The sequence below is a fragment of the Pipistrellus hanaki genome, assembly GCF_964339955.1.
Source record: "Pipistrellus hanaki genome assembly, chromosome: 1".
Lineage (NCBI taxonomy): Eukaryota > Metazoa > Chordata > Mammalia > Chiroptera > Vespertilionidae > Pipistrellus > Pipistrellus hanaki.
Genome location: NC_140503.1, coordinates 61,424,595 through 61,440,055, shown reverse-complemented (window position 1 = coordinate 61,440,055; position 15,461 = coordinate 61,424,595). Strand labels below are relative to the sequence as shown.

Here is a 15,461-nt window from a genome sequence, read left to right as displayed (position 1 = left end):
CCATTGCCCCCCCTCCCATAAATGCCCTCCCTCCCCAGAGTTTTGTGTCCATTGATTGTACTTATATGCATGCATACAAGTCCTTCGGTTGATCTCTTATCTCCCCCAGATCTCCCTCCCCTCCCTGCTGTAATTTGACAGTCTGCTTGTTGCTTTACTGTTTCTATATCTATCTTTTGGTTCATCAATTTATAATGTTCTTTATCATCCACAAATGAGTGAGGTCATGTGGTGTTTCTCTTTCATTGACTGGCTTATTTCACTCAACATGATGTTCTCCAATTCCATCCAGGTTGCTGCAAATGATGAGAATTTCTTCTTTTTTATGGCAGCATAATATTCCATTGTGTAGATGTACCAAAGTTTTTGATCCAATCATCTGCTGACGGACACCTAGGCTGTTTCCAAATTCTGGCTATTGTAGATTGTGCTGCTATGAACATAGGGGTGCATATATCCTTTCTGATTGGTGTTTCTAGTTTCTTGGGATATATTCCTAGGAGTGGGATTACTGGGTAAAATGGGAGTTCCATTTTCAGTTTTTTGAGGAAACTCCACACTGTTCTCCACAGTGGTTGCACCAGCCTGCATTCCCACCAGCAGTGCACGAGGGTTCCTTTTTCTCCACAACCTCGCCAACACTTGTCCTTTGTTGATTTGTTGATGTTGGCTATTCTGACAGGTGTGAGATGGTACCTCATTGTTGTTTTGATTTGCATCTCTCGGATAATTGTCCCTCGGCGTTTTAAAAAAGTCCCGATTTTTGGAAAAAACTTTTTTAAAACGCCGCGGGCATGGGACAAATTGTTAAAAATTGGGACTGTCCCGCCAAAAGCGGGACGTCTGGTCACCTTAGGCTTATCTCACCAAACCTTACGGCTCAGCCTGCGGGTGGGGACGTGGGCCGTGCTCTGCAAAGTCCTCGGTCGGGATCACCGAAAGGTAGGTGGGTGCCAACAGGGAAGCCCCGATGTGCCCGGTGTGCACTCCTGAGGGGTGGCCAGAGGCAGGAGCAGTACCAGCCGCCAGGCTCCACCCCGGCCCACTGCCCCTGCCTGTGGCAGGAGGGCTCCTTTGGGGGTGCCCGCCTCCCAGGTCCCCTCGTCTCAGTCGGAGGTTAGCTCCCTCGGGCCTGCTCCCAGACCTGGCCTCTGCCCATGGCTGAGCTGCTTTCCCTCTAAAGAAGCCCCATTGGGCCGAAACCGGTTTGGCTCAGTGGATAGAGCATCGGCCTGTGGAAAGATCACAGGTTCGATCCGGTCAAGGCATGTACCTTGGTTGCGGACACATCCCCAGTAAGAAGTGTGCAGGAGGCAGCCGATCAATGATTCTCTCTTCATTGATGTTTCTAACTCTCTATCCCTCTCTGTGAAAAGTCAACAAAATGCACTAAAAAATAAAATAAAATAAAGCAGCCCATTGGGGGAGTCTCCCCCTAGAGGAAGTCGGGGGTCACAGGGATGGTGCGCCCCCACCCCCCGCCTGGTCTGGGAACAGGTGACCCGGACCCCACGTGACCGCAGACCGGCAGACGGCAGCGCAGCCCCGGACGTCCAGAGCCAGCGGAGGGCAGGTGGCGGTGTTTTCAGAAGTTTATTGATCAGCAGACTGTGTCTTTTTGTTTGACGTCTAAACAAGGTTACAAAACAGACAGAAGCATTGTGTGGTAACTGCATTGGCTAATGGACACGTAACCTGACACACTCTTAAACCAGGTGCATGTTTCTCTGAATAAACAGCGCTTATCTGTGCCGAGAATGTTATTCTGTTAAACGCTCTCCTCATCCTCAAGGCTGTTTGTCAGGTGTTGGGTGTCCGGCAAGACACCGGGAGGTGGACTCCCCGGTGGAGGGCGGGGGTGTGCGTGTGTGTGCATGTGTGCGCGCGCGTACGTGTGTGAGCGCACGTGCGTGTGTGTGCATGCATGTGTGTGTGTGCGCGTGTGTGGAGAGGAGCTCCCGAGGAGCCTGCAGACCCTGGGAGGACTGTGGTCAGTGGGGGTGGAGGAGTAGGGGGTGGTGGCGGGGGACCAGGGCCTCTCCTGCGAGCTGGTAAGGACGGCAGGGGTTGGGGAGAGAGCAGGAGGCATTTGCTTCTCACGCCTCTGACCCACCTGGACACTCAGTCCTCGGATAGCAGAGTAAGAATTCAGCTCTTCAAGGCCCCCATCTTGTGGGAGCAGCCAAAGCCCACACCAGACACCACTGCTGCATGAGGACCAGTGCTCCAAGCAGCACCCAGTCCAGCCCCGGGGAAGCAAACGCCAATTGAACGAACGGCCCTCCCCATGGAGGAGGGGCCCGCGTGGCATCCAGGTGCTCGGGGAGGGAGGGTGGGTGCTGGGCGGGGGCGGGGGCGGGGGCGGCCGGGCAGGTGGCACCTGCACTGCGCCGGGCTGGGGAGTGGGCAGGTCCCAGAGCGGGTCCTTTACAGACGGCGAGGAGGCCTACGAGCAGGGAAGGCACCTCAGGGAGGAGCAGGCTAGTTCTCATTTCCCCCGAAAGGCAGACGGCACAGGGGTGTGTATGCGGCGTCACGTGCTGCGTTCGAACCAGATTTCCCCTGTGGAGCCATGGGAGCCCGGAGATAGTTCTCAGAGCTGGAGTCACCTGCTTCCACCTCCCAACGGTCTTACCCGCTCTGGGGAGGGGCACTTTGAAAACTGGGGTGGCGTGGGGAGGCAAGGTCGGTGGGTCAAGGTGAACAGCCCCGCCTGCCCCCCCGCCCTGCTGTGGGGGTGGGGGTGGAGAGCCTCCCCCGAGAGGGCGTCAGGGGTCACAGGGTGAAAGGAACTTTGTGCCAGTCCTGGGGAGATACGGTTTCTCACTTGGGTGCCATCCCTAATGTTTTCCAGTCGATTCCAGTGGCTTCATGTGGGAAGAGAAGATATTAAGAAAAATGATCACACGATCCCTCAGCAGGGAAGGGATTCAGCTGTCCGATGCTCTCCCCTGAGGGCATGGGGTAGGGGTCACAATGCCATCCTTTTCCGTCCACACAGAAACCAGAAACCTCCGTCCACTGGCTCCCTAACACAGTTTGCTTACATGTCTCTGCATACACAACCTTTGGCCATATCTACATATGTACACAATGACAAGTGTCAAAAATACATATTTATGTGACATATATGCGTATATATTTATCTTTATATATGACAATTCAGTAGTCAAAGAAGCAAGATACTTCTGAAAGGACCATCGGCTGACCCTGGCATCTCTGAACCTACAGACTGCTCTCTCTCTCCTCGCTCAGTGCTGGCCTGCGGGGACTCCACTGTGCTTACAGGCGGGCAGTGCCCAGGCACTGAGCTCTGCTCATAATGCAGCAGGGACCGTACGGTCCCTGTTCTGTGTCTAATTAATTTAAAAGTGCTCAGTGAGAATAAAAACCAGACTATGCATTTATTTCTCTTAAAACGAAGTTATTTAGTCAGCAAGCTAGGGAGTGTGAGGGCTGGCATCTGGATGCTCGCTTCTCCGAAGGGAAACATTTCTCTTAAGCTGCAGTTCTGGGCCTGAGGTCATAGTAACATCAGAAAAACAGCGTGGCTTGTGGGAGCTCGGGTGGGCTGTTCTGATTTCATGCATTTGGGTGCTGGGGGGCCCCAAGCCCTGTGGCCACGCCATCGCCACTCCACACCTCTCTTCCTGCCTCAGTGACGGCGAAAGGCCCCTGTGCCTGAGCCGCGCCCATTCACCCCGCCACCTGGCCCGGGGCCCAGTGCCCGCCGTGCCCGCCGGGGGTGCCGTGGGCCTGGGAGACAGCGGCTGCCCAAATCCTGCCTCCTGGTGGGCATTCATGATACGAGCCACACGGCTTTCTGAAGAAAAGGCTCTGTATGAAAGGTTCCATCCTGTTTCTGTAAAAGGCTTTTATCTCATAAGAAGAAAAAAAAAAACTAGACATAAAAAAATGCCTTTTTAAAAAAACATAGAAATAGTGTCTAAGGCTGTGGACCGAGCTCCGCTCCCGGACGGCCGGGCGGCCGGCTTCTCGCCCCGGGTGCAGGCCGGACACCGAGCTCGCCGGGACGCCACTCGCTGAGTTAAACCCTGCGCGGACCCGGAGCCCGGGGCGGGGACGAGGCTAAGCCAGCGGGAGAACCACCCCTTTCCTCACCGCAGTTCACGGTAAACACACTGCGCTGCACCTCACTGGACAGGCCAGTGAGAAAAGCTAATCTTTAGGCTCCAACATGACTTGAAATGAATTCTAGAAATCTTGCTGGGGCCAATAAAATGAATTATTAAATTCCTAATTAATTCCAAGTTCCTAACCAAATACAACTTGGCAGGGAGGCCGGGGTGGTGCTGGGGGGACAGAGCGGGCGCGGGGCCAGCTGCCTTTCCGCTCGGCTGCGGAGGGCACATTCTCCTCTCACTCCGCGGGCAGCAATCGCCCTCTTTGGTAGACGGTTTAGAGAGAGCAGAAGCCCTCTCTGCCCTATTCCCTGCCCGCCCCCACTCTAACCACAGCAGGAAACAAATAAATAAGGTCTTTGCTCCCCCAGGGCAAACAGGTTTATGGTGGTGATGGTCCGGAGAAGCCCCTGGGGCTCCAGCAAGCCCACCCCCACCCCCACGCTTACGCTCTCCCGGATTCTGAGTCCTCTTTGGTCAATTTCTATTTCCTTCCACCGTTACAATGTCCTTCCCCACCTCCCCCCGGTGTTTTAATAAAAACGCAGGGAATTTCAGAGGTGAAAGGACGGCGTCGAGTGTTCAGTGTCTGCCCTCTCCGTTCTACAGATGGGGAAACCGAGGCACGGAGAGGGCGGCGCCTTTCCCGGGGTCACTCGGCGAGTCGGTGGCAGCGAGGGCCTCGGGCCCCGTCCCAGGAGCCCCGCCCGCCCCGCCGGCCCGGCGGGCGCCCTCAGTCAGCCTTCTGGAAGGACTTCCTGTGCGAGGGGGGCACCAGGTGGGGTGGCAGGCTGTTGGGCAGCTCGTAGCCGTCCAGCTTGATCTTGATGAGGTGCTTGGCCAGCGCGAACTCCTCCTCGTCCAGCATGCCGTCGCAGTCGCAGTCGGCCAGCTTCCAGATCTTGCCCAGGACGCTGTTGGGCAGCTTGGACGTCACCATCTCCTTCTTGGCGTTGACGCCGGAGATCTTGCCGTTGACGGGCGACAGGGCGTAGAAGAGCTCGTCGTAGACCGGCTTGTCCTTGGCCACCACCCACTCCTCCTCGTCGGCGCCCTCCTTGGCGCCCTCCCCGTAGCCCTGGTTGAAGGGGCCCTGGGAGGTGCCCTCGAAGGCGCCGCCCTGCACCAGCTGCATGGGCGCGCTCTGCTCCTCCTGGCTGATGAGGCTCATCAGCGACGAGATCTTGCTGGTCAGCATGTTGTCCACGGCCTCGATCAGCTTGGGCTTCAGCGAGTGGAACTTGGTGAAGTCGTAGTTCTCAAGCTGCTCCTGCAGAAGGAGAGAACGCAGATCTGGTGACATGCCCTCTCCTCGGAGCAGAGGGGGCGGGGACGTGAGGAGGGGATTCTCCCGGAAGCACACACTCTGAGCCGGGCTCTCTCTTTGGGGTCCCCACACCCAAACTCACCAGACACAGGAGCAGCTTTTAGGACAAGAAATAAGACGCACGCAATGCAACGCTGGCTGCAGTACCTGCCCCTGCTGGCTGCGGGGGTCGGCGACAGCAACCCCTCAGGGCGGCAGCTCCCTCGCCCTCCTTCTGAGCCCTCAGACTCTGCATTTCATCTCTTCCCACAGACCGTGCTGATCTTCACGACAACGGCCGTGTGCTACAGAGAGCTCCGGGGCGTCCTGGCGGCCGAGACAGAGCCTGTGCCCCCGCCCTGACCGGTGCTCCCTGTGCTGGGCCCGGGCGCCGTGGAGAGGGGCTTATTTAGTATGACAACGAAGGACACTATTTTTGGATCAGCTTTTAAAAATGTAGTTTAGGGTACAAATAACTGAAAGTTGAAACTGGTAAGAGGGAACTCAGTAGGGATGGGATGGGCGAGTATAAATCCAGCCACTATGCTGGCCAAGTCAGAACTGGCCGTCAGCGGTCCGAGTGGCAGGAGCACAGGCACCAGGGACACCAGGATGGTTGCCTGGCCAGACAGGAGCCAACCATGGTGCCTGATGGCTGTGCAGGAGTATTCCTCCTACCTGGACTCTCTTTGGTTACTCATCCATGCACCCATACACCCATGCATCGATTATCCATCCATCCATCCATCCATCCATCCAACATTTACTGGCCATTTGTTATGTGCCAGGCCCTGTTTTAGGGCCTGGGATATAAAAAGGAAAAGCCACCGTCTATACCTTCAGGGGGCCTGTGTTGTAATAGAGGAAGAACATTGAAGTATATTTCTTCCTGTCTAAAGTATCTTTGTTCCTGAAGTATCTTCTTCCATGAAAAAGGGAAAAGCCAAGTGATTAAAAGGGAGAGGTTGGGAACGAACACATCAGACAACTAAGGAGAGAAAATCAGGGCCCCTCAGCTGCCCCCGCTGTGCTGGGGGCACATCCCCTCATTGTCCGAGGGGAGAAGCCACCTGCTCATTACCAGCTTTTTCTTGTCCTGAACAGTGAGGTTACCCAGGGCCTTTCATGAGGGGCCTCAAAGATCTAGTGAAAAATGTTTCAACAGCAGTTTTGTAAGTAAATGCAGCAAATTCCAGGGATGGCAGCTTTATGTGGCGTCTGTGAAGCAGTTCCGTTGGGACAGCTCTAGAGGGCCAGGGCGCCATGCCTGGGAGATGAGGCAGGGATCGAGGAAAGGGTTTCACACACCTTCACACCTGACTATTCGGGGCAGAAGTAATGCGATAGGCCATTTGAAAAAACAAAACTTTGTGCTATCACAAACATCACACATCTATTGTAAGTATTATGGGGGGTGGAGGCAGTAAACAAAAATAACAAATTTAAATCACTTATGATCCCATCAAATAACCTACTAATATTTTGGGACATGCATTTCCACCCAACTTTATGAACACACACACACACACACACACACACACACACACACTCTTTAACTGGAATAAGACCACACTGTTTAATAACCTGTCTTTTAAAGAAATAATAACCCGTATTTTAAAGTATTATATTGTTCCATGACATTCATTTTTATACAAACTTTTTGTGTGTGATTTTCCCAAACTATTTTTTGCAAAGACTGCATTCACTGAAATCCATTCTTAGTCTGTGTTCAGCTAGTGTTATGACAGACATTTCCTTAAATGTCAGAAGCTAAAACAAAAAAACAAAAGCAAAACTCCAAGACCAACCAACCCATCAACCAACCAAAGAATCCACCTGCCACCTTTGCAGAATTGCTTTGTCCTGGGCAGTGCTCCCACTCTCAGCCAGGCCCACGTATAAGTTAATCTTACTAGCCACAGAAGACTGAGTGGGCAGCTGAGCCGCGGTCATGCCCCCTGTCCCACCTAGCCGGATGCTTAGGCCGTTTCCAATGGAGAAACAAGACTGGTCTCTAGGGCAGCGGTTGCCAACGGTGGTCCGCGAGGTCCGAAAGGGTGGGGACCGCCGCTCCACGGGGCACCGGCAGGGAGACATTCTAGTGGTTCATTCTGAGGCGGAGACCTTGGCTTTCGCTGGTGGAGGGGACAGAGCGGAAGCTGAAGAGGCTGACATTGTCTCTAGAGAGGCACCTCCGACACTTAGCAGCCAGCTCTGCAGCTGAAGGTCTCTTTGGGCTGACATTACCCTCCCTGACAGACTGTGGGCACCCGTATGGCACCCCAACATCAGCACCGAGCGATGCTGCCAGCGTCTCGGTCAGCTAAGGGCACTGAGGCGAGAACGCTCAGGAGGAGGGAAGCAGGCCGGGATCCCCCGGTGCACAGACTCCCACCCCATTTCCTCACGAACGAGCCTGAGCCCTGAGCTCACACCCCCTGTGTCTGGCCAAGCAGACAAAGGAGGGTGGTGTCTGCCCAAACCTCCCACCCTCCTGCAGGGCGCGCGCCTCCAGACTGCGCACCTGGCAAAGGGAAATGGCCACGTACTTGTGGGGCGGCAGGAAGCAGCAGCAGCAGCGGGCACACAGGAAACAAACCCCACAGCGCAGCCCCCAGGCCTGCCCAGGGAGTGTGGGGTACAGATAAACCACGGCCCTCCCTGCCGAGGGTGGCTCCAGAACAGTCTTTTTAATGAAATGAATGCACTCCGGGGGATTTAAGGATCAACTCATCAACAATCGCACCTGTCAAAGCCACCAAGCCCAGGACGGCCCCTCGCGACACAATGGTCAGCGCCCAGCCCCGTCTCCATACGCTGTCCCCGGACCAATCACTCCCAACATCCACCAGAAGCAGTTTTCGAATCCAGAGATCTGAGCAGACGGGACGGCTCTGCTGCCCTCTGCTGCTGAAATGCTGGCAACTCCTTGGCTGTGGGGCCAAATTCTCCCCGGAGGACCACTGAGGCAGCAGTAAAGGAGTCTCGCCAGAGTTCTCCTTGTTTGCCAGTATGGACACATCAGTGTGGTAAACCAGATTTCCTCCCAGAAGGGAAGGTGGACACAGGCTGCTCGCCAGCAGGTCACAGGTATCTCCCAGCAGCAGGCAAAAGCCTTCAAAATGCACTTGACGCCTTATGGCTGAGAGTCCACCGGACCAGCCCGGTTTACGAGAGCACAGAGCACAGGGAAAACAGACTCCGAGCTGGCCTCGGAGAGCTCTCTGAGTGACCTGAGATGTGCAAAGGGCTTAATGAAGCCATTGCCAAGCTTAAGCCCTGTCCGGGATGAGGTTAAGGTGAGGTCCAATGCCTGAGGTACAGAGGATGTGACACTCAAGAGACTCAGGGATGACAGAGGCCCTGACCCACACTGTGAACCCCGCCCCCCCCCAAACTTCCTGGGTGACAGAAAACTAGCCTGAAGCACACCTCACAGGCTCCGGGCCCGCCTGGTTTCCTGGGGAGTCTCTGAGGGGCCTGGGGTGGTGTGATCAGGGCCCAGCTAGCTGCCAAGGAGGAGGCCTCTTGCAGCTCCCAGGGGGTTGCTCTGGGAACTGCTGGTCTGTAAGGCCTGTGAGAACCAGTCAGGGCTGGGCCTGCAGAACCCTAGAGCCTATGATTCACATGTGAACGGAAAAGAGGGGCTACACAAACCTGACAAGCAAGTGACCCAGAGGAACCACACAGGATGTCTACTCACACTCCCAACTGGGCATGTCATAGTGCACAGTCACATTCTGGGCCTAGAGATTGCTTAATGAAAGGTTAGCGTGCGCCTTAGGTGAGCCCTGTCCTTGTTTTGTGCATCTGGGATAACATGCCCTTAGAATGTCAATAACTGTCTTTTCCAGACCCCTGGAGAAGGCATAACCACCTGCACCAGGAAACGCATTATTGTTATCTTGTTGCCTCAGACCACCTCTATTTACTGTAAATGTGAAATGATAAGCACCCTGTACCTACCGATGTAAAGAAGTCTGTATCTATTTTACTTTTTATCCAATCCTAGAGATTTCCCTGCTTTGCCTCCTCCTGCCTCCATAACCTACCAGCAATGGGTTATACGTAACCTTTCTTATGTTTTCTCCTTTATTTCTAAAAAGAACTGCAAAACTACCTCAATCCTTTGAGATTTTGCTTCTGGCTGGTCTTCAGTTTTGTTTTGTTTTTCCTGAAATAAATGCTTATAAAATTTTCTATAGGCTTGGACATAAGCATACACTAACTTAACGATGAACTCACTCAACACGTACTCACTGGGCACCTGCTGCACGCCAGGTGCTGGGGATATGGTGTGAACAGGACATTGGTCACTGGCCCCATGGAGTTGCAGCCAATGAACACATCACTTGTATCAGGAGCACATGTCCCAACAATGAGCTTTGCTGCCAAAAGTTTCACTGCCAACCACAGTCACAGTGGCAAATACCATCATCCATAACGTATACCCCATTGGGTCAAAGATATTTGCCATTTGTTCATTTTTGTTTGCTGATTTATTCTGGGGCCTACAAAGTGCCTGGTCACAGTAGGCTTAATATTCCTTGGGTGAATGACTAAGTGAACACAGGGGGTGGGGCACCTGTCAGGTGGGACTCCTTGATCCCAGCCCGAGGGCGCTCAGGTGTCCACTGAAGGTTCTCAGGCTCCTACCTGTGTGCGGCTGACCCTCAGGGTTCTCAGAGAGAGTCCGGGCCTTCCTACACTGTCCATCTAACTGGGCTGTGCCCGCTCCGGAGACCTGAGGTGAAGGGGCATATGGCTTCCTTGTTTTCTTCCCCAGGGACTGCCCTTCTGCCCCAGCTCTGCCCCGGCAGGCCCAGGCTAAAGCAGTCATCAGCTCTGGCCAGTTTGCCCCCTGTTAAGGGAGGTCACTGGGGGAGGGTGGGAGGTCTGGGTAGGGGGCTGGCAGCCGCCCCCGGTGGCTCAGTGGTACCTCATGTCTTGGGAGCAGCACCTTCTTTGAGTGGGGCATGAGGTAGCCTCACGGCTAATGAGCCCATTAGGCTATAGTGTGCACAGAAGCCAATTTCCTTCAAAAACTTCTGGAGGGCGCCAAGAATCAGTTGTCCTTCAGCTGGCCATGGGGTGCAGCGCATGAACCAAGTGGAACCTGCTCAGGAAGCTGCTCCCAGAGGCCCCTAAAATTAGCCATCTTGTGACCAGAAAAAAAAAAAAAAAAGCAATTCGTCTTCTGAGTACGGAAATAATAATTTCATTTACGGAAGAACACAGATATTTCTGTATTGATTCTGAAGTCAGCTAAGTCCCATTTGACCAGCTCTTGTATCGCAGATACTGTATTCTCCCCTGAGCTCTGCCATCGCAACAGTGCGTGTGACCCCTCTTCCCGTGTGCACTGTACACGGTCCTCCCACTCGGTGTTCGTTCCCTGTGCCTCGGGCGCAGCCAGCAGGAAGGTCTCCTCTATCCGGCCTATGCAGTATTCTTTGAAAGTGTGAGCCAAAATTGGAAAGCCAGGGGACTTTATAGAGGTCCAGCTTCCAGTGGGCCACCCAGCCCCGTGCTCCCCCAGGGCAGCGACCCCGGGGCGGGGCAGGGCCTTCCCGCTGGGGTGGCGTTCGAATCTCCAATCTCCCCCACTGTGGGCCCCACACGTCCCCATCTCACTTGTAGGTTTGGTTTCTTCCTTGTAGAGACACACTTCCAGGAACCTACACCTCTATCAGATGTGAACAAAGAAGAGGCCGTCAGAGGGTGACGTGGCTTCCTTTTGCCTGGCCTGCCTCGCCGGCTCACGTTGTGGCTTGCGGCTGCAGCCATCTCACCTTGTACTGCTCGCCTTCCACAGGACTGGCCTCCCGTGTGGACAGGTCCCTGCGCTGGACTGGAACATGGCGGCCTGGCTCAGGGAGGACCATCTTCTTGTCCAGTGCAGGGACCTGTCTGCTGGCTTGGGAGGATGAGGTCAGCACTGATATGTTCGCCTAACACCACTGTGGGCGGCGGGCACACTGGTTGGGCCAAAGTGGCTGAATGCAGCACCCACTCAGGCTCATCTGGGGCTGCCCACACACAACTCAGGGAGACCCTGAAACCTGGCCGGAGGCTCCCAACATGGACATTTAACAAAATCCTCAGTGAGCGTGTGTCGCTGTGTCCAGAGGCGTCCAGCATGTCCACAGAGCCCACGCCTCTGATGCCTCCTGAGTCCGCAGCAATGACGCTGCCTGAACACGTAATCCCACAGCGCAGGGCAGGGCTGCTGGAGGGCTCACTCCCAGCTCTGATTCCCTTACAGTTCTGGGTTTCCAAAAAACAGGTGTCATCTCAACGTCAAAACAACACTGAACGGAGCCTGAGAGGGTGGCTCAGATAAATTTTTCATGTGAACTTAACTTCTTGGCCTGTGTCCGCTTTGGTTTAAATGTTTCAGGAGGCAGGCAACTTCTGCCTGACGCACAGCTGCCTGTCATCGTGGGTCACCACAAGGAAGGTGAATTCACTGCCCTCTCCTCCGTCCTACACTGTGAGCCATGTGTCCCCTGCGGCGGCCGTGCCGCTGGCCCCGCCCACGACCTGTGACCGGCGCCCGTACCTGCATTGCCTTGACCTCCGGGAAGTCCCCCGCGGAAATCTGGTATTCCCGCTGCAGCTGAATGTAGATTTCTGGCAGCCTGTCGATAAGCTCTCGTTTCTTGTTTTCCTTCCCAAAAACACTCGGCATCTCCTTTTTCAGGTGGCTGATGATGTAGGCGTGTACCTGAAGGGGTACATGTCAGTGAGCGTGTGCCATTCAGAAGCGCACCGGGACAAACAAGATGGCATCTTACGTGCACCACAACACACAGCAGGCACCCATGGCAGAGACATGGTCCTCGGGACCAGAGGAGGGAAAGACGGGGACTTACAGTCTGGTTCTGCAGGTGTAGAACGTGAGGTGTGTGAGGCATAGAGGGGAGCTGTCTCCGGGTGAGTGGAGGGGAGAGCTGACCCGGACGATGGGTTTTAGGGCTGGACTGGAGGTGGTGGCAGAGCCACGGGAGTGGATGAGACCACTCAGGGAAAGTGAGCAGAGAGAACCCCACTATTAAGGGTCAGGAGAGGAAAGAGGTGGAAAAAAAAAAAGATCTTGGGGTGTGGAATGTGGCAGATAAGGACTGTGGGAGGACAGATTCAGGGGAGAGGTGACATCTGAGCTGGGCCTTGACTAACAGGTAGGGGGTGTGGGCGAGGGGAGGGATGTGGCATCTGGGGGAAGGAAGAGCACGGGTGGAGGTGTGGAGGCAGTATGCTGGGCCACACCTGGGGCAGCGCCGAGTATGAAGATGCAGCACAGGCTCAAGGCGGGGAAGGTGGGCTGCGTGTAGACCCCGCCTGGGGAGCTAGGAGCTGATGGAGGATTTAGAAACTGCTCTCCCCGTTCTGTGCGAATGATGGCTCTGGGAGAGCGGGAGACAGGAATGACGCCACGAGCTCCCTGATTTCCAGGCTGATGATGCCTGGCCGGGTGTGGGTGGGGGTGAGGTGGGCTTCTCAGATTTCTCTCGGAACCCGGTCCTAGAAGGCATCCCTGAGGAAGGGCAACTGACATGGGGGAGTTCTATAGCAGTGGTGCTCAACCTTTCTAATGCCGCAACCCTTTAATGCAGTTCCTCATGTTGTCTTCGGCGACCCTGCTAGTGGTTCGACCTACAGGTTGAGAAACGCTGCTGTAGAGCCTAAGACCATCAGAAAACACAGATATTTACATTACGATTCATCAACAGAAGAAAAATTACAGTTATGAAGTAGCAATGAAAATAATTTTACGGTTGGGGGTCACCGCAACATGAGGAACTGTATTAAAGGGTCGCGGCATTAGGAAGGTTGAGAACCGCTGTTCTGTAGCCATAGTTCCGTTGTGCCTCTGAGTGGCTATTCCCTGGGGAGTGAGCTACAACCAAGATTACTCTACCCAGCAAAGCCATCATTTATAATAGAATTGAAGGTCAGATAAAGAGCTTCACAGTCAAGATAAAGCTAAAGGAATTCATCACCACCAAACCACTGTTACATGAAATGTTAAAAGTGTCTTCTTTTAAAAAAAAGAAAAAATATGAATAATAAAATGGCAATACATAGCTATCAACAATTGAATCTAAAAATCAAAATAAATGAATAAAAAAATCTAATGAACAAAATCACCTGATCGATAAAATAGAACCAGAGGCATGGAAACATGGAACACACGGGAGAATTTCAGAGGAAAGGGGGGAGGAGAGGGCAAGAAGAGATTAATCAAAGAAATTATATGCATATATGCATAACCCATGGACACAGACAACAGGGTGGTGAAGGCCTGAGGTGGGACGTATCTCAATGGAGGGGAGTAATGGGGGGCATCTGCAATACCCTCAATAATAAAGAAAAAAAAAGAGTTTCACTGGGGCCAGTGCCCAAGAGCACCAGGAAATGAGACCGGAGCCGAGTAAATGGCTGATCCTCACAGAAACGTGTGCCCAGTGAGCAGGGAGGTGGGGATTCCCATAATCTTCCTGTGAACAGTGTAGACCCCAAGATCTCCACAGGTCCTTTCTGCACAGGACAAGCTGCCTGGACGCAGGATGGACAGCAGAAGCTTGCTCCGAGAGAGGGACCCCCCCCAATACACGAGGGAGAGCCCAGAAACCCTGACACGACTAGTACCTGGGAGGTGAATCCTGCTTGGCATGTGTCACCACTTTCCTTAACGTTTGCACTTTTCCACTGAGTTCCAATTTCGGGACATTAAGAAATGCTCTTTACAAAAGTTCTTTTTGTGTATCTAGAATTCTACAGAGTAATTTAGAAGTCAAGATAATAACTAAAATAAGAAAGGATGAAAAACAGAGTGGTGGTTACGAAACAAAAAATGACTATGCAGCTACAGAAAATCCTATGAAAGAAAACAGACTTCTTCTGTAATCTTGTGGAAGAATGGAAATTAAATAAAGGGAGTAGGTAGATACGTCCCATGGTTCAGCTGAGGGCCTCTGTGCATGGACGCACACGGGCACGGCCAAAACCACTCAGCTAAGACCCGGACACTGAAGTAACTGCACAGCGCGAACGCCGGCATGCTCAGAGCAGACAATGCCAGCTTCTCCCTCCCATGAAGGCCATGTGTACACGAGCACCCGTTGTGCTTCTGGCCACCGCTACAAGGATGGGTTGGGAGAGATGATTCTAAACTTTCTGTCACTAGTAAACTTGTTTAGTTAGTTATTTTTCAAATTAACACAACTTATAATGTTTACACGATTCTTTGAGATAGAGAAACGCAAAGTTTGAGAATCTTTAATTTAGAACGATGGGCTTTCACTGCATTCCTGAGGTGAATAAATAGTAAGACTAGTAATTTCCTTTTCTTGGGTGGTGATGCCTGACTCGGTTTGGATGGAGCGGGGGAGGGCCCTGTGTAGCCCTGAAGGACTTGGAGGGCTCCCTAGACCTCCTCTCCATCTACTATTGAGTACCTCAGAGCTTCCAGGCCCCTGCTCAGGGAAGGCTGACCCCCCGCCTCCAGCCCCTGGCACTCTATGGTTGGCACTCTGTTCCTGAGCACTTCCTGGTACCCAGGGGCCTGCTCTACCTGGGCTGAACTGTGAGTGATGTGCACCTCCCACCTAATGCCTGGCACCTGCTCCCTGAGCTCAGCCCTCATGCTGGTCAGTGGCTGATGACAGGCTGCTGAATAATGGCCACCTCAGGCTGAGATAACTGGGCAGTTTTTGTGCCAGTCCGCAACTCCTCCCTCCTCCCACCTGCCTGGAGCTACCTGAGCCATGACTCAGGTGGCCGACTCATGCTGCAGGATACTCTCAGCCTCAACCTCACACACAGGAAGTTCCACTGGCCTGTTTTGTGGAAATTTCCTATTGTGCTGCCTCTGCGTGACCACCCCTCTCCTGCCCTTTCCTGGGCATCCCGAGACAATCCCCAGGGTCAGATACTATGAATGGGCCCCACCTCTAAGGAGCTTATCAAGTTACGAGGTAAGTTATAATCCTCAGAATCATGGAGTATTA

General features: G+C 53.6%; 1 protein-coding gene and 1 long non-coding RNA gene across 2 annotated transcripts in view; one reads left to right on the top strand and one right to left on the bottom strand.

Moving 5' to 3' along the window:
* Nucleotides 1–1,547: 1,547 nt before the first annotated feature.
* Nucleotides 1,548–2,960, top strand: LOC311623476. The gene is made up of 3 exons (XR_014795155.1): nucleotides 1,548–1,858; nucleotides 1,902–2,680; nucleotides 2,814–2,960. It is a non-coding gene; the product is annotated as an uncharacterized lncRNA (long non-coding RNA).
* A 421-nt stretch (nucleotides 2,961–3,381) lies between these two features.
* Nucleotides 3,382–15,461, bottom strand: part of EHD4 (EH domain containing 4) — a 76,525-nt gene continuing 64,445 nt past the window's right edge. The window contains exons 5-6 of the mRNA XM_084885495.1: nucleotides 12,011–12,175; nucleotides 3,382–5,412 (exon numbers count right to left, since the gene is read on the bottom strand). Coding sequence (XP_084741621.1) covers nucleotides 4,876–5,412; nucleotides 12,011–12,175 — 702 coding nt within the window. The 3' untranslated portion in view covers nucleotides 3,382–4,875. The remainder of the gene's footprint in view (nucleotides 5,413–12,010; nucleotides 12,176–15,461) is intronic.